The sequence below is a fragment of the Tetrao urogallus genome, assembly GCF_951394365.1.
Source record: "Tetrao urogallus genome assembly, chromosome: 2".
NCBI classification, from domain to species: domain Eukaryota; kingdom Metazoa; phylum Chordata; class Aves; order Galliformes; family Phasianidae; genus Tetrao; species Tetrao urogallus.
In genome coordinates, this window is record NC_136814.1 from 3,891,986 (window position 1) to 3,910,031 (window position 18,046).

Here is an 18,046-nt window from a genome sequence, read left to right on the forward strand (position 1 = left end):
TTTTAGGCATGTTGCCGTTTTGTTCAGAATGTTCTGTCAAAAATGAGATTTAAATGGACCGAGCTTAAAGAATTAAGATAGTGAGAATGAAACTGACATAAATGCGAATAAACTGTAATCCAACAAGTGATCACATACTTAAAAATGAGTTTCTTACTGTGTCAAAGTAATCAGCTATGTGATAGTTGATCACTTGTGCTCTCTTAGCTTGCACTAGCATTCAAGTGAAAGGATTGAATTTAATTTGTGTTAAATTCTGTTTTCTAGATTTTTTTTTTTATAGCAGGATATTTTGAGAATGCGCAGTAGGTTCCTTGTTTATTCCAACAGATAGAAACGGTCTAATTGATTAATTCACAATCTCTTAAACTGTTACCCTCCTTATTTGTACTTCAGCATTGCCTGTATGCCAGTAGGAAGTCATGAAGTGTTGTTCTCAGAAGAGTTTATTTGCAAGTAAAAGTCCTTTCCTTTTTCATTTTAATTCTACTGAAATATTTTGATTCTCTTCAAGATATCTTGCCATTGATATGTAATAAGCAAGTTAGGGGTGTTATATCAATAACTTGATACTGTAACATATGAAACTATTTGCAGCCTTCTTACTGATGAGCTTTATGGTTTCATTTCTGTGATCACTTTTTCTTTGAATTACTGCTGATTTAAAGAACCAGCACACCCAGTTCCATCCTTCAGATGGCTGTTGTACACAAGGCAGTGTGCAGAGCAGTACCCAGCAAGGATTATTATTCGTCATAAACTCAGCACTTTCTTTGCCTGTGATATAAGAAATTGCTCCTTTGTGTGTACAAACAGAATGAGTTATGTAAAATAACTTCAGAGATTAAGAAGAGAAGTGGAGTAACGAATGTGTGCAGGTCACTCCAGAAGTAATGCCTCCTGTGTATTTCCATGGAAAAGACAACCAGCATCCACCTCTGATGTCCTGGATCAGCATAATAAAATAAGAGGCATTACTTTCAAAGCAGGCCTCATATGGTTGCCCAATGGAGTTGGCATGCTCCTGGTGCATTTACTGGTTCTTGCCAAAGTTGTTTGTCCACATGCCCACTCAATGCTGTGTGATCTGCATCCAGGCCAGTGTGCAGCTCACAGCTTTCCTCTGTTTGTCATGTTACAAAACCTCAGTAATCACTGTGGTGAATACAGCCCTACCCATCTGCACGGTAAGACAACATCTTTGCCCTGTTCCCAGTGGCATATCTGTCAGAGCTGCTGCTGTTTGTTGCATGGTTGTCACTTAGAGAACTGCAGAGGGTGTCTGGGAGCCCATGGCTGGTGGAGGCACTTGTGAACAACGTCAGCTGTAGTAGTGAAAATGTGACAAGCCAAGCCTCTAGGGCTTTGATGTGTCATATAGTTACTTGCATTAATTTGGGTGTTTCAGCTTAATTTTCTTCTAGCACAAAACAAAGATGTGTTTGATCTTAGGATTTGGAGGCTTTCTAAAATAAAGCTTTGTTTTTCTTTAGAACCCTGAATGGTGCAAGGCTAAAAATACTGTGTTGTCATCACCCAAACAGTGTAGATACATGAATTTCCCCGTTGAGAATCTTTCTGATATGCTTAAAAAATAACATTTTAACTCTTTAGGAATTCATAACACTGCCAGAAACAAAACAAAGGAAGCAAAAAGGAAATAAAATCACAAAAAAGTTTAAAAAACAAACAAACAAAACACACTGGATGCTGAGTGCTCAAAGGTGCCCTGTGGGGCCATAGCTCTGATTCTGCCTGCAGACAGGCTGCTGCATAGCTTTCTCTGCTCTGAAGATAATTGAACAGCTTTTGTCATTAACATTTGTGCTTCAGTGTGGAATATTTCATTTATTGTTTAGGGATATTAATTCCATTATCATGCCCAGCTTCAGAATCACAGAGTCACAGAATCACCAAGGTTGGAAAAGACCCACAAGGTCATCCAGTCCAACCATCCACCTGTCACCAGCAGGAAACAGGAAACACCTGCATTCCTTCTCAGTTTGTATCCAGCTACCTCAGGAATTGCTCCTGTGTAAATGATAGTGGCAGAGCATATTCTTCGTCTCTCAGAGTGCATCATATTTAGCTCCATTGTTCAGTCGTATTTTCAGGTCATTTTATAGTATGTGATCTTAAAAATAAAAAAATTAAAAAAAAAAAAAAGAGGCAAGACTCTTCACAATGGAAATATTACCTGTAAAAGCCAGTTATGGATTGAATACATCTTTCGGAGTACATGAGTTTCAGACATGCACAAAGTACATTTAACTGCATTTGCTTCCCTGCTCCAAAGCCTTGAGTGGGGGCAGTCTGTCATACCAAACTGACACACAGTTGTGCCATCTCTATTAGCCTGTGTTTTCTTGCCATTTTTTTCTTTGACCCGTGTGTTCCTTTAGTAGTGCAGAAGGAGGAGATGATTTGGTGAAGAGAGTGCTTTTTAGATGGAACATTTGTATAAAGGAAATTGGTCTTAACAGCCTTATTGGTTTAGTCTGGGAAGGAGGTCACTGTGTTCTTCCCTAATGTGTGGTACTTAGGAGGCCACATCTCATGCAGGTCCATCATCAGCAAGACAGGGGCTGTACTGTCTTGTCCCCTGTACTTAGGACTTGTGGGTCTGGGAATATGCCTTCACTATTTTATTTGTTGTGGATTTTTTTTCTTCTCTGGTTTGTGTGTGTGCTAGATCAGGAAGACCAAAGAAGTGTCCTTTTGTCAATAATTACATAGCTCCTGTCTTTTTTTTGCTTAGTAAACTTTCCAGACTTCACAATAAAATTGCAAGCTTTTGGCTCTTTTGCCTTGAACCTTCCTTAAGAGTTTCTTTAGAAATGATGTGCATCACAACTGAAACTTCATCAGGAGTGAAAGAGAACCTTTTAAAATTTACAGACAGCAGTGAGTTCCTTGCTGATGACTGCAGTATAATTGCTGGTGGAAGCCTCATCGGTTGGCATCCTGATTCTGCTTCTGTGCTATGGAGGAGGATCTTGGGAATTCTTGGAGATGTGAACAATATACAGTCGCCTAAAATTCATGCAAAAGTTTTTGGGTATCTCTATGAGCTGTGGTATAAACTTGCAAAGGTATTGTATATAATATTTTCATCTAATGATAATGATTAAGTTTTTTTTTAAATTATGCTTAGATTTGATCTAGGATTAGTATCTGCAATGTAAGCATCATATTTGGAGGATTCTGCTGTAAAGTTTGTCAAATTTTTGTTTGATTTCCTGTTGAAAATATTCCCATTTAATAAGAAGAATTTAATTAATTTAGGTGGCTTCATAAAACAGTAGCAAAGAAAACAGGTATAGGATAGAACACTGCAAACGCTGTTCTTAGAACAAAAGCTAATGGTACAACCTAAAATGCTTAGCTTAGCCTTTGTAGCACTGTAGAACACCTTTTCCTGGTAGTGTTGGCTTGAGTAAGAGCTCTCTGTGTAGTGCAGGATGTAGTGCCTTAAAGTAAAAAAAAATCCACAAAAAACAGAGAATAATATGAAATCACATTAATAAAGTGAACTATTTTTGTCTTAAATAACTCTCTTCTTTTAAAAACACCAGATAAGGGATAACCTTGCTATAAGCGTGGACAATCAGTCTACTCCCTCTCCTCCTGTCTTAATTCCTCCTCTCAGAATATTTGCATCATGGTTGTTCAAGGTAAGTTATTTCTCAACTTTTTCACATTAGTATTTTTTCTCTGTTGACCATAAATGTGTATATGCTCCATTCCACTGTTAAGTTTTGCAATCACTGCAGGCTGAGACAAGTGTATTTGAACTCACATCTGTTTTAATAAATACAGTAGATTCGTTTATGGAAAACATGCTGAAAAGACAGTTTTGCATTAGTGGACTAGTAGGAAAAAAAAGTATTAATACAGGTCTTTTTTCAGGCAACCACCCTGCCAAATGAATATAAGGAAGGCAAACTTCAGGCATACAGGCTGATCTGTGCTATGATGACGAGGCGTCAAGATGTTCTGCCGAATTCAGATTTCCTGCTTCATTTTTATTTTGTGATGCACCTTGGTTTAACAAGTGAAGACCAGGTAAAAGCTTTACTTGAGGAAAAAAAACCTCTGTAAGTTGCTGTCTGCTGATGGAATTGTCTGTATTTTCATATTTGAAAAAGCAGAAAGGAAGCAAGGCTCTGCAACAAATTACTGTGTGAAGTTATTATTGTGTAGCATTCCACACTGTACGTTACGTAGTCTGAACTTTCTCCTTACTCTCCAGCTTTATCTTGTCATACTAGCAAAGAGCTGCTGTGGAAACACTTCTGTGTCTGTAGATTAATGTCATTTTTAGGTCTGTCTGCCATGGTTTGGCCTAATCAATAATGCATTCAGTGGGAGATGATGAAAAGGCTTAATCTTTCAGAATGTAAGAGGATTATTGGACCTCAGAAGTAGCTAAATGCTCATAAATACTGTAAGAAGTACACTAAGCAAAAGAGAGGCTACTTAGAAACATGTCTGTGTTTTTATAGCTGTCACTGTAAGTTTTCATCCTTAACAAAAACTCTGATGAGTACAGTGGTGAGAACTGTACTGCAGATGCCAGCAGAGGGCACACAGACCTTTCTGTAGAACCCGTGTTGATTATTTGCTGCTTTGAGGAGTCATTTCTGGTGCCTTACCAATCCAGAGGGAACAGACTTGCACAGATTTTGTTGTGCTAGTTGTTACCAATCTTTGTTACTGTAGTAATCCCTGAGAAAGCCTGTCCTATTACTTAGCCAGCATTAAGTTGCTGATGTGTTGTTTTTAACCTTGTGAAGCTGCACTTAGCTGCTTTCTGCTGCTTGGACTGTGAACCTGGGTGCCTCACCATGGCCAGCTCCATCCCTCTCTGCACTGGCCTGTGCAATCCTGCACTTGGAAATTTCATGTGTCTCTGTTCTGCAAAAGCTGAAGTAAAACCATCTGCGTTGTATTCTCTGCAAACTCTCCACCTGCTATTCCCAGATGCTTCTGCAGGGAAAAGGGAACAGGATTAATGGCACAACATTCTTAGATGCGTGCTTCCTGAAAGCAAAACACCAATACAACGATGTATGCCAAAACATCTCCCTTTCAAAAACCAAGACATCCAGTTGGGATAACTAGAATTTTTCTTTACGTAGTCTCACAGTGTACTCTTTTTAGAAAGGAAGCTGGTTAGGTCGTTTGACTCCTATTACAGGTTTCAGTTGATTGTCTTTGTGTTACTTGTTGTTTTTGTGATCATGGAGAAAAATCCTGGAAAAGTTTCCTGAGTAGAAATTGTGCAATTTTTAAATGGTGGTTTTGGTTCCAGATGAGCTGCTTTCTCATTCTGTTTTTATTGTGTTTTGGTGTTAGCAACAATTCCACTTATTTTAAGCCTGTTGCTTTGTCGAATGTCAGATTTCAGTCCTTGTGCAAATTTGTGGTCTAGAAGTTAAGATCAAGAAGTGAAAACTGTCTGGTGAAGGCAGACTCCACATACAAATCATTCCAGAGATTTCCTGATGTCTTGCATTCTCTTGCTGCTCCACCTTGTCTCACTCTGCTTCTTTTGCCTCTTGGTGGCACACTTGACTGTGAGTTTTCTCCTGTAACTGTCCTTCCAGTTTTGCTTTCCCTAGCTAGGAAGCTGGTTGATGGGAGCTGTGCACCCACCATGTAGCTTGAATTCTCATACAATGGATCGATGTGAAGCATGTTCTTTATATCTGTTTCCGTATTTACAGTTTTATTAGCATCACATTGCTTGTTGGGTGTTTAGACTAGCTCGATACTGTGCACGCTGAGAGTGGGGTACAATAAATACTAATGCAAGAGTGCACTGGATGGAAGCACAGTAAATCTAGTATTTATTAAGATGGGTCATGGATGTGCTTTTCAATTATTTTGGTGGGTCAGGGAGTTGTTTATGCCAGATCCCATCTGGTACCTTTCTGACTGAACACACAGTCCTTCCACAGGTAGATCAGTGACCCAGGCAGAGCATTTCACCAGCCTCTTACCTTGACATTAAGAGATGAAAATTCTCAGGTGTGAAGGAAATCTGATCTGGTTTGTGTGAAGCTGCTGGAAATCGGAGATCTTGTAGTGGAAAGAAAGATCGATCTGCTTTGTCAGATTGTTTTATTTGCTGAGCATGAGCATAACTTCTCAGTTTCATGGAACATTAGCAGGAGAAGGGAGAAGGGGATTTTCTCATGGGGGAATTTTTGTTCTGTGTATGTGACTAGTGCAACTTTCAATTCATTGGGAGAAGCAACAGAAACGTGCAACTCCAAGAAATCCCATTCTTTTGATGTAGGTGAGCTTTTTTTGTGCTCACCTACACAATTATTTTGCTATGTAACCTGGTAAAGTTATAGTCAGAAACCTTTGTAACCTGAATATGATTGTCAGTATTTTAGATAGCATCAAAAATGTTCATTTTAAAATATATTTATCTGTTAAAAAAAAAAAAAAAAAAAAAAGTTGATGAATCTTGTGTTACATGAGGAAAGTGCAGTTGTGCAATTAACAGTGAAGATAAATAACTTGCACTAATTGGACTTGCTGAGTAAACACTAGTTGAACAGAAATGTAGCTGTATTTATTTCAATAGACACGTCCAGCTACCTGGCTGAGAAAAGCTTCCTCCCAGACTGGGGAGAATGCAAACCTTCTGCTCAAGTCTGTGGACTGTTTTCATTCCTTTTATCCTACATTCCTCAATTCTATTTTGTCTCCTCCCTTAACAACACAAATATACAAAATTACTGCTTTCTTGTTTAGATTTTGGTGTTGGTAGAAAGCAAAATAGTACATGTTTGAATGCACTCAGTACTTAATACATTGTAATTTATGGCAAGTGCAACCTTTCTGCACAAACTTGCCCTGTGGAGCATTTGAAGAGCAGTATGAGAGTATATTTTACAAAAAGATCCCATGGCACTCTGAGTTCAAGATTTAGCAATTAGCTCAGCTGGTGAGAAAGGAGATAGTGATGTAACTGAGCTGCATCTCATTTGTCCATGTCTAAGTGTCTAACAGCAGCACCTCTATAGGAAGAAGTGAACAATTCTCTGTAGCAATTGCATCACCTTTTCAGGTGGGAGAAGCAAGTTTACAGCCTGGCACTGGGAGCTGCTTCCAGTGTGCCATGTGCCCTGGGATCAGGGGACAAGTGACTGTGTGATGCTAATTCTCTTCCTGTACACTTAAGTCAGTGGTCTTAAATTTTACCATCATTTTTTATGAAGTTGACTGGAATTCTGCACCTTCACTTCCTGACAGAGGAAAGTGAGTTGATGTTTTGTTTTTTACATGCTGTGTTCACAAGATAGTGAAGGCAGTGATTCTGCTTGCATTCAGAGCTCGACTGCAAATCCTGAGAAGATGGTGTATCAAGCATCGCTCAGATGTGCTGCAGGAAATGGCCTCAGGACTGTTTGTATTAAATTCAGCCCTTTTACCCTTTAAATCACTGGGGTCTGTCAGCCTTGAAACGCCTTCAGGGGCTTTATAGCATCACACCTGTGCAAAGCAGACTGAAGTGTGGTATTTCCTCTGGCACCTCCTCAGTCAGGCAGCAGCGGCAAAAGGAGCGGCTAGGTCTTTCCCAGCAGCAGCCATTGCTTTGCTGTGTCACTCAGTCCACAGCTTCAGGAGAGCCATCCTGGTCACAATTACAGTGCTCCCAGTTCCTGGTGTAGGTTGCAGAGAATTGTGAAATATTCTTGGGAGGGGAATTTTAGAAGATTCCAAAGGAGAACCTACTGCATTTCAGGCAGTAACTGTGTGTGACGCTGCTGGGTGAGTTAATGGTTGAGAAGCCTCCAGCACTTAATGTGTCCATCACTTAATGTCCATTAATGCATTTTGAGTTGGATGATGCATACATACACCTTATAAAAATATCTACTATTGCAGTGCACAAATTTTACAAATGCTTGAGTGTAGGAAATAAGTGCGTTTTATTATTGCTGCTGATTGCTTACTGTAGGAGAAATTTTTGGCTTCAGGAACTTGGAAAAGTATATAAGCTTCTCCTTGTTTTATAGCCTTTTTTTTTTTTTTCCTGGAAGAAGTACTGAAACACTATTCCAAAATTCTACTTATGCTACTGAGCCCCTTTCTCAGAAAAAGAAGCACTGAGAGAATTCTGATTAGTGAATTGCTAATGCTTTTGGGAATGACAATCCTTCTAGTACATCTTTTTTTCCTAAAACTTCTGTGGATTTCTGACTTCTTTCTGTCTAAATGTACATCTTCAGTTTGAGAAGAGCTGCAATGAAAGTTGAATGCTCACCTGTGCTTATGCTGTAGACGAGAGGAAATCTTCCAATATCTCACCAGCTTTTCATTGTTGGGAAGCATCTCATCCTGCTATCAGGGCTTTGGCATCAGTTAACATGCTTGCTGTAATCTGTTGACAACGTGTGCCACCACAGTTTCAGCCAGTAGAAGTAGAGGCTGTTATCTGAAAAGCGAGCTAACAGGATAGTTCTATCCCTGGCTTTTGGAGGGAGCTTTAATGATTAATACATTTACAGGTTAATTGGCTTGCCAGCATATCTTTGGAACAGACTGCTTTGTAAAGAAATATTAAGGAACACAATTAAAAATACGTACATCAGAGATTTTGCTTGTTTGTTCAGTCATATTAAATGCAGGACTAACCTTAAATATGCAAGGAAAAGCCCAGGTCCGAATAGGCTGACAGATGTCCTTGGTGATTAAATTTCAGCACACAGACAGTGAGTTTTCAACCTGTAGAACAGCACAAGCCCTCAGCACGCAGCACAGCTACGATGGAGAAGTTAATGGCACTGCTTAGCTTGATTCCATTCAGTGGTAGAAGGGAGAATACTTTATCAATAATGCACTTTATGCTTGTCTATAAGCCTCTTGATTTGTTTAATGTATGCTGTTGGCGATTATAGAAAGGAAGCTCCATCATTTCCATAGTGAGCATATGGAGAAAGCACACTTTGTGTATGATTGCTGGTTTAGAATATGAAACATATTAGAGTTGCTACTGGAGAAGAATTACCTGCTTATATGAACACTGATTTGAAGTTAAAAAAAAAGAAAAAAAGTCCTTGTAGACTTTTCAGTGTTTCTATGAAGCTGTTGCTCTGTACTGAGGAGTGGGGTCAGCCCAGTGACTGCAGAGTCTGAGTGCTGTGCACAGGAACATGCCCTGTGTGTGTGGCATCCTCTTCCAAAAGGCACAAGAAATGAGCAGCTTCATTTGTGTACACAGTGCAGTAAGTGCTTCTTGCCTGGATTTCTGCCTGGTGATGTTTCACATGAGAACCTTTGGTTGTACAGCATTTCAGAAGCCTTAACAATTTTCGATTTCTCTCCAGACCGCAGTTTAAAGAAGAAAAAAGATAAATCATAATATAGTCTCTGTGTCACAAGACTTAGATTCACATATTTTAGTTTGCTGTGACATTCTTCCAGTAGATATAATTGTTACCCTCTTGTAATCTCCCCCCTTTCTGTGCTTATTGAGGTGCAGCACATTCCCCACTGCTCACCCCCGTTAGAGTGCACTGGTGGTATTGGAGCAAAACAGTTGCAGGGATGGACCAGAGGAAAGGCAGACCCAGGTGATGCCCATGTTAGGAGCCATGCTTTCTGCTAACAGAGACATCTCCTCACTTTCCCCTCCCTAATGCACCTTGCCCTAGGTGGTTCACCTCTGCACTGCTGCCTGGTTTTATTTTTTAAATGTGTCTCTAAAAGAGCTTCCTAATGCAGCTCAGAAGGGGAGGAACGATCACCAGCAGGTGATTTACACAGTAATCTGTCATCTGTTTTCTAAATTGAGTTGTTCCGGTTTTTAATCTCTCTTTCTATTACATGCAGTCACAAGATGTAACTTCTTTGGTGGTCAGATTGATGTAGGTTTTTAGACAAGCACTGTGCTTTCGGAGTGTGTCAGGTTTCTTCGTAACTTTTTATTGGAACTTAATTTTTGACAAGCTAACACCTAAAATGTAACGTTACTTGGAATAAGTAAATTGAATTGTTTGTTTCTTCCAAGTAAAGGAAAATGAAGGATTTGCCACTTTAAGTCCTGTTTAAATGAATAATCTTTCCTGTGCTGTAAATGTCAGCCTCTAATGAGGTGTGTCTGAGGGAAGAACAGAGTGAACTTTAAGAGGAAAATCCATGTTGTTCCTGTTGAGGGACAGCTGGAAACGTGAGGAAGGCAGATGGCAGGCTATTTAGTTACACCTGTAATCTGCAAAACCTTGCACAAAAATTAGGTGAAGAATATTTCTGAAATTGACCTTCTGGTGAACTTACATCATTTTCTTTTTTCACTTACTTGCTGGATGTTTATGACCTTATTATTTGGATTACTAGATTACCCTATACTGAAATACTGTGCCTTTTATAGGGTTAATCCATTTGAGAAGGACATGCGTGTGATTGCTCCCTTCTCTTCCCTCCTCTTTTTTAACGCTGCAGAGCATCGTTTTGAATTGAAATAGTCCATAATGGTCCTTTTTTTCACTTTTCTTTAACAACATGAACACTAAATTACAGCTGTGCAATTATGTAAACAATGGAAATGCTTCCAGAATGAATGCTTCCTTTTAAATTTTCATTTTGTGTAATTGCTGAAAGGTTTGGAGCCATAATAAACCAAAATTATTTTACACATTTATCGTTCTAAAGGTCAATTATGAAAGAAGTAAAGAAACAACGCTGTACAGAATGAGTAAACCAATTTCTATTGCCATCACCATATGTTTTTCTTATTGCTTGTGTTTTTCCAGTTACTGTGTACATAGCATTCAATTAAAGTGATTCATTTACTAGGCTGTACGCTGCTGAACACAGTTTACATTTATAGAACTGCACTTCGGAGGGAAGGAAGCAACTTGCCTGTGTTTGAATTACCTGATTTTTGCAATATCACTGATAGGACATATGTTCTCACTTGGTTGCTTTCTCATAAACCCGAATCTTTTGATAAGCTTGCAATGCTACTGAATTACTACGTGAAATCACGCTTCTCTTGTTAGCTGTGTTGCACAGCAAAGCGTGCTAATTGGGAAATAGAAGCAAATTTGTCAGATTTTACCAGTAAGTGCCTTCCTGGGGGGTGGTATCTTTCCAATCTGTTCTATTTGGAGCAAGCTCAAGTCAGGTACGAGATGTTCAGCACATATTCTGTCCTGTTTGACAGGAAACAGTTGCCATCTTTGCGCGGTGCAGTGCACTCACAGGTATGAAGGTGCTGAAGCGGGGCTTTCGCTGACATTTCTTTACCCTCATTTTCTGAAATGTCCATTCAGGGCAGCGGCCGGAGCTGAGGAAGCAGGGCAGTCGTTACAGCGGTGTTTAACAGATGGGATTGACGGAGCGAGGGCAGGAGTTAACGCGCTTGTTTGTAGCAGCTCTTTGTACTTCCTACGTTTTGTTACCTTTTAAGCCAGGTTAGCCCGGGCTCTTTTATCGTGGCATATGTCAACAGGAGTGTGCTCCCATCTGCCGCTCCATAGTTTGATGCCCAATTATTCAGAGACCAAACACATCGCAGTACCTGGCTCTGGTCGTAATTACAGGTGTGTTGTGCTGCGAGGAGCGTGGTGCATTAATCAGCCCCTTAATTATGAAAAGGTGGGTCTTTTGTTCTGCTCCGAGCAGGAGTTTACCACCCACTTTATGAGCTGCCGCATCCATCTGCTCTCTCTTTCTGAATGTTTGCCTTGACTGATATTGACTTTAAAATGTATCAAAGGAAGTGATTAAAACTAGTTTAAACATTAACTCGAGTGGCATTCTAGCTAATTCGGGAAAGTGGAAGCATTATGTGGTGCTACATTAGAAATGAGCGATATTTATCTGGTAATATTTTAGATATATAACGCTATTATTTCATAGGATGTTGCTGCTGTAAACGCTCAGTCAAACCATAGATAAGTTTTGTCCAGGTGTTGAGCAATGCTCGCAGAAAACACTGGTGTGGCTAAAGCGTATCTTCAGGCAGAAAAATCCATCTGACTTCTTTTGCTTCTGATGTAGAAGTTTAGCATAAGGACACATTCTGGGGCTAACACTGAACTCTTCACTGACACATCGTGAAAGCAGTAAGGGCAGACACAGAAAATTGTTTTTCCTTTGCATTTTTTCTTTGAAATTTTATCGAGAACAGAAATAATCTGCTAATCGGTATGGAAATAAATTTATTAAATTATGTAATGTAGCAGGTGAAGATTTAGCTTTATGCCTGATTGCAGGTCTCCTATAAAGAAAATCTCAACTTAAATATGGAACTTGTCTCTGTCTGAAGTGTCTGAAGAATTGAATGAAACCTGGGGAAGGATTCAAGCTGAAATGCTTAACTCAGATGTTTTCTGTGTCGTAGGGTGATTATGAGAGCAATCTGTTCCTGGTGGTTTGCTCCTACAGATGCAATGCAGGCTTTAAAAAAAACACACACACAAAAAGCAAGTAAAAAATAAAAAAAGACTTTCATCAAATGTTCCCTCCCCAAGGCTCACCCGTTATCTTAATTATTTAGAATAGTGGATTGTAACAATCTAGTTAACATAGGTTTATCTGTGTTACTGTGCTGAGTGCAATCGCTTCTTGCATCTGACTTCACTGTTTCTCAACTTAGCCCAGAGGGGCTGAAAAATCCCTGACATGCTAGAGCTGCCAGCAGTTGTAAGCTACCTGCTTTGAGCTCCTTTGGGAAAAGGCAAAAGCAGTTTGTGTCATTTCATTATTTTTATGGCTGCAGAATTCAGAGTAATGTGATTTTAGGAAAAAAGCAAACAAAACTCATTTGGAATGGGGTAAAACATCCATCTTAAATTGATTAACAGCTTGGTTGTCTTCAATCCAAAGCCTTGTTTCACGAGAGAGCAATTGTTTTACACTTGGAAATGGCAGGTGTTTGTTTTAATAGGAATTTCAGACTCTCAGTGTCACAGTGATACTGAACACTCTGCTAAAAGCACTTGTATCGCTGTTATGTGTGGCTCAGTGAAACATCACTTGGATGAGTGTGGAAATGGTCAGTTACCAACTTAAATCTCCTCCAACTCCCCCTTTAGGGTTTTGGTGGGTTGTTATTTATAGTCATTTCTTTCTCAAGCAGGTAATTTCTCTTCATTTTTCAGGATATCTTGAATACTGTCATAAAGCATTGCCCACCTTGGTTTTTCTTCCTGGGCTTGCCTGGCTTTACGATGCTGATAGGAGACTTCATCACAGCAGCAGCCAGAGTGTTGAGCACAGACCTGCTGGAGGTGAGCATGGCAATGCCCAGCCTGGGAGCCCGCTTGCTAATGAGCTTGGGATGTCTGCACTCCAACAGGTGTGGGCTCATTAGTGCAATGCCAGCCAGGGCTCTTGGGGCAGATACCATGGCAGCTGATGCGTGAAAGCGAGGGGTAGGGTGACACACTACTATTGCAAAGGTGTTTCATCAAAAGGCCAAAGTGTGAGAAATCATATCCTCACCAACGCTGCAGCACGTTTGCATGCTAAAAGCAGGGCTTAGATTTCAGAATCCCATTAGTGTTTTTCGCTGAATATTGAAAGCACGGAGCTCGTTGGGTGATGCAGAATGTTTTGCCGAGTATCAATACCAACAGAAATAGGTTTATAAATGATTAGATTAATGAAGGCAAATAAAAGAGCAAAGTAAGGATGGAGGCCAAAATAAGGATAATGACCCGACAGTCCTGGAACAAAAAGGGAAGTGTTGGAACTGCATTTGAAGGAGACCTTTCTGTCCATTGTGAGCGCATGTTTTTAGTGCTGCTCTGTGCTGCTGAGCGGATGGCTTGGGGACACAGACCTCTCGGGTTTCAGCAGAAGTGAAGCAGTAGCCTTGCTGCATTGTCCTTCAAAGCACTTACAGATGTTCATTTATTGGCATCTCTTTAAAAATAAAAAGAAAACCTCATCAGCCCGATTACCGAGAAAGCTTAAAATGCTAACAAGGAATGAAAGCTCCACTTTCCATGGAAAGTGTTCTAAAAAAACCCAAAACACCTCATTGATGCTGCAAGCATAGAACTTAGTGCGTGATGTATTTTCAGCAGGCCAAAATGTACAAGCAGTGCCAGATCTATGCTGAAAGAAGAAAATGTTTTCATTCACTTTTCCATTTTGTTAGGCTCCCCGTTCAGAAGCCCATACCATCCTTGGGTCTCTTGTTTGCTTTCCAAATATCTATCAAGAAATCCCACTATTGCAGCCCATTTCAGAAGCTGGTGAGATCATTGCGGGGAGTGCCGATGTAAAGGTAAAGCCACACTTCATTAGATCTGTATGTAGCCTAACCTATCTTTATTATTTAACCACTTTATTTTTACTGTACACTTTTTGTTTAAATAATAAATCCCTCCTTCTTCTCCAGACCACAACAGCACACATATGTACTTACTTGATAAGCATTGCTTTGCTTAACGTGCACCATAAGATTAACGAAGCCTAGATAGTACAAATTACATTTTACTTTCAAAGAGAGTGAATTGGCTATAATCAAATATTATGTTTTCCAGCCAGATGTCTGCAATGTCAATTCATTAAATGGTGGTGGTGGTAGTATTATTGAAAGTGTCCATTCAGTGCACGTCTGTATATTAGCTTGTCCTCTAAGAAGTGTAGGGTGTGCATAAGGGGGTCACAGTTTTTGCCTTATTGGTATTATAGTAAAATGTTAAGTAAGTTCCCCAATTAGACAGAACCCCTAGCTTTACATGAATTATCTTTGTCCAATAAGTAATTTCAGTGAGATACCCTGGGATGTTAATTGTTCTACTGGATGGAAAGCTTTGTAATTCAATGACTTTAGCAAAAACAATCTTGAAGGAGAAAAAAATACACACTCTCTCCACCAAAGACCCCAACAAATATAACCTGGAGCATCAATTGCTGGTGAAACCCGCTCAATTAGCCTTGTACTAGCCTCAATAAATGTGAGGCACTTTTCTGATCCACTGCAGAAAGATTAGGTGAAGGTAAGGAGGAATCTCTGAATTCCTTTTGTGGCTTTTGAAGGTAAAAATGGAGAGAACGCATACAGCTCCCACTCTTGATTTGTTCATTAGGCCCCAGACTCTTACCAGAAATATGTTAAAGCAGCCTAGATTTTAAAAGTCTCTTTTCCTTATTGATGAAGACACTGATTTTTTTCAAAATATGGCTCTCTTAATGCTTGAGCACCATATATTGTATTAGGAAGTGCTGAATACTCCCATTTAGTAATACCTGCTGACTCTGAAAATGAACTGATTGCCATCGCGCTGCCTGTACATGATTTTGAGTCGATTAGATTTATCCACGAGGGTCTGTATACCTGAATTATAATGAGTAAGTAATTCTCCTTTGACAAATTAAACTTGTTGTGTAAGTACTTTAAAATAGCCTGAGACTTAGAGTTCATTTTGTCTGTGATTACGTCAAAATTAAACAATTAGAAATAAAGTGGATACATGAAAAAGTCACTTATTCTAATTGATTGTATTGTTTTAGTGCTACCTCATTAATATTTTACTGAAGAATGCTACAGAGGAGCCAAGTGAAGCTGCAAGGTAAAATACTGAGTAAAGTGAAAAATAAGAGTGTCAGAAGTCTTTCTCCCTACCGATTTTTCAGTCTCTGTACAGCTGAATTTTTTTACACCTGCCTTGTGTTTTGACCTGTTGAGTTCTGCAGCCCTGTTGAGATAAAGTCCATCCTGTACTGTTAAGATCTTGACCTATTTGTGACCTGGGGGAGGTAAAAGAGATCTTTGTACATTGCTTTCCCTATCTTTGCTCATTCTTTTTACAGGGTCTGCTTATATTTTGTATACTTTGAAGGAAAAATATTTGTTTCCCGAAGATAGCATATATTGTGGTTAAGTGCCTTGCACTTCCGAAGTTCTGTTCTGTTTAAAATGTGCTTAAAATTGGAAGAAATCATGTGTTAGGTGTGTTGGCCTAGTTGGTTTGTTGCTATTTTTTTTTTCCCTGATTGATTGAGGAATAGTCTTTGACAAATTCCTTCAAGATTCTTTGTTAGGAACTATATGGTGCAGCTGTACAGTGATAGCTACTGTCTGATGGAGGAGTGGTTCATTCCAAAGTGCAAATTTGGGAAGAATGAAGGGTAAAGCAAAACTGGACTCTTAAAACTTCTGACAAAAATATTGTCTCTTTCAAAAAAGATGCATAGCCATTTGTGGCCTTGGAGTTTGGATATGTGAAGAACTAACACAGTGCACAAACCACCCTCAAGTGAAGGAAGCAATCAATGTCATAGGTGTGACACTGAAGGTAATACTGCAGCAGTCTCTGTAGTTAACATACATTTTGTGAAAATGGCACTTGAAGTTTTGGAACAGTTGTTCCTGGTTGCAGGAGCACAGCGTGCTGGTTGGTCTCTGTTGCTTAAAGCAATGTCAGGACGTTACTTGAGATCTCTGCATAATGTTAGGAATGACATTGGCCATCATCTAGAAAATGCCTTCTGGCTCTGAAGCTTTGCATATACGTAGCAGTTTATTATCTCTGGTCAGAGTGCTCCAGATTCTTACTGCTCCTTTGAAGTTGCCAAGGAATAAATGTGCAGTTCTTCAATGGGGCAGTTGTGACATCCTGTATAGAAATGCAAAGTTTTTACAAAAATGGCATGTGAATATGCAGCTAGAGACTCCTATATATAAAATAAGAGAATATGATATTATAATCTTAAGACTATGAGTTAATGTTGTCTGCTGTTCCCTAATGCTGAGTGTGTGATTTTTGCATACCATTTTTTATTGTTTGTATGGATGGAGAGTAATTTAAGAAGTAGAAAAATAAATTGCATTGTATGATGCCTACACACTTATTTTGTTTTTAACTACCTTTTCTTCTCTTCCAGTTTTCTAATAAACTGGTAGCTCAGGTAGCCAATGATGTTCTTCAGCTGCTTGTTTCTTACTGGCAAAAGCTGCAGGAGTATGAATCATCCCTGCCCAGAAAAATTACTGAAGTACGTCAATTTAAGATATTTGTATGGAAATCATATGTAAAGTTGTCTTAATTCTTTACTTGAGCTGCTGGAACCCCAACTGTCTGTTAATTTCTTCTGCAAGTATTGTTAAGAGTTTTACTTGCTGTAGTTGGAAAAGCAGCATGCATTACCCATCTTTTCTTTTCAAAATGCTCAGCAAAACTTTGTTTCACCTGTGTGTTGATTTACAAGGGCAGCTAAATGCTTCTAAGAGACTTTACCCTTTTTCATGCCCTGTTCAAATGAAGTTTGTTCTCTGCCTTTATAGTGAAAGATATTAAACGTCGTGCTCAAATTCTGCTTCTTTTCACGTAGATCCTTGTGGCCACTATTGCTTTTCTTCTGCCAAGTGCTGAATACTCCTGTGTGGAGGCAGATAAAAAGGTACGTCACCAGAGTGAGGAGTCTCTGTTCTTTCTTTGTGCTGTTTGAGCAAATCATTGAGTGAAGTGGCTTTGAACCAGTCTTATTTCAACCTTTCAAGCGCAGGCATTTAAGCATGTGTGGATTTGATAGATAATACCTAAATACCATGGTATTTGTTTCTGTTTAGTTTATAGTTTCATTGCTACTTTGCTTGTTGGATTGGTGTATGGCATTACCTATGAAAATGCTGCTGGAGCCAGTGTCTGCTGGTGTCCTTGAAGATCAGCATGCATCCAAAGCTCCTTTACTGGACTATATTTACAGAGTGAGTATGAGGAATGAGCATGATTTATTATGCCTGAAAGTTTAAAGATGCTTTTTGCAAATCCTCTTAGGCACAGGAGGATTTTGAAGCATGCTGTAGAGAAACATGAATTCTCAGGGTGTGGGCAAAATCATACAGGTGAGAAGTCAAGAATTTAAAATACTAAGAACAGTAAGATCGATGTGATGGATCTTGAAAAGAAATGTGGTTTATTTGAGGTAGAGACGTGGAACACAGAAAATGATGACAAGAGAAAGGCAAAATGCTCAATAGCAGGGATCCAGAGCAAGTAATCTCAGCAGAGGTGTTTGAATAATCTGGAGTGGCCTGTTAAAATGCACAAGTTATTAAATA

The 18,046-nt window shown here is 39.3% G+C and overlaps 1 protein-coding gene across 1 annotated transcript in view; it reads left to right on the top strand.

Moving 5' to 3' along the window:
• The window catches only part of RALGAPA2 (Ral GTPase activating protein catalytic subunit alpha 2), a gene marked incomplete at both ends in the record, with an annotated part of 118,398 nt that overhangs the window by 42,284 nt on the left and 58,068 nt on the right, over positions 1-18,046 (top strand). The window contains 10 exons of the mRNA XM_079550449.1: positions 2,899-3,092; positions 3,576-3,674; positions 3,910-4,065; positions 13,131-13,259; positions 14,135-14,263; positions 15,496-15,554; positions 16,172-16,280; positions 16,870-16,980; positions 17,317-17,385; positions 17,555-17,692. Of these exons, the coding sequence (XP_079406575.1) occupies positions 2,899-3,092; positions 3,576-3,674; positions 3,910-4,065; positions 13,131-13,259; positions 14,135-14,263; positions 15,496-15,554; positions 16,172-16,280; positions 16,870-16,980; positions 17,317-17,385; positions 17,555-17,692 (1,193 nt within the window). The remainder of the gene's footprint in view (positions 1-2,898; positions 3,093-3,575; positions 3,675-3,909; positions 4,066-13,130; positions 13,260-14,134; positions 14,264-15,495; positions 15,555-16,171; positions 16,281-16,869; positions 16,981-17,316; positions 17,386-17,554; positions 17,693-18,046) is intronic.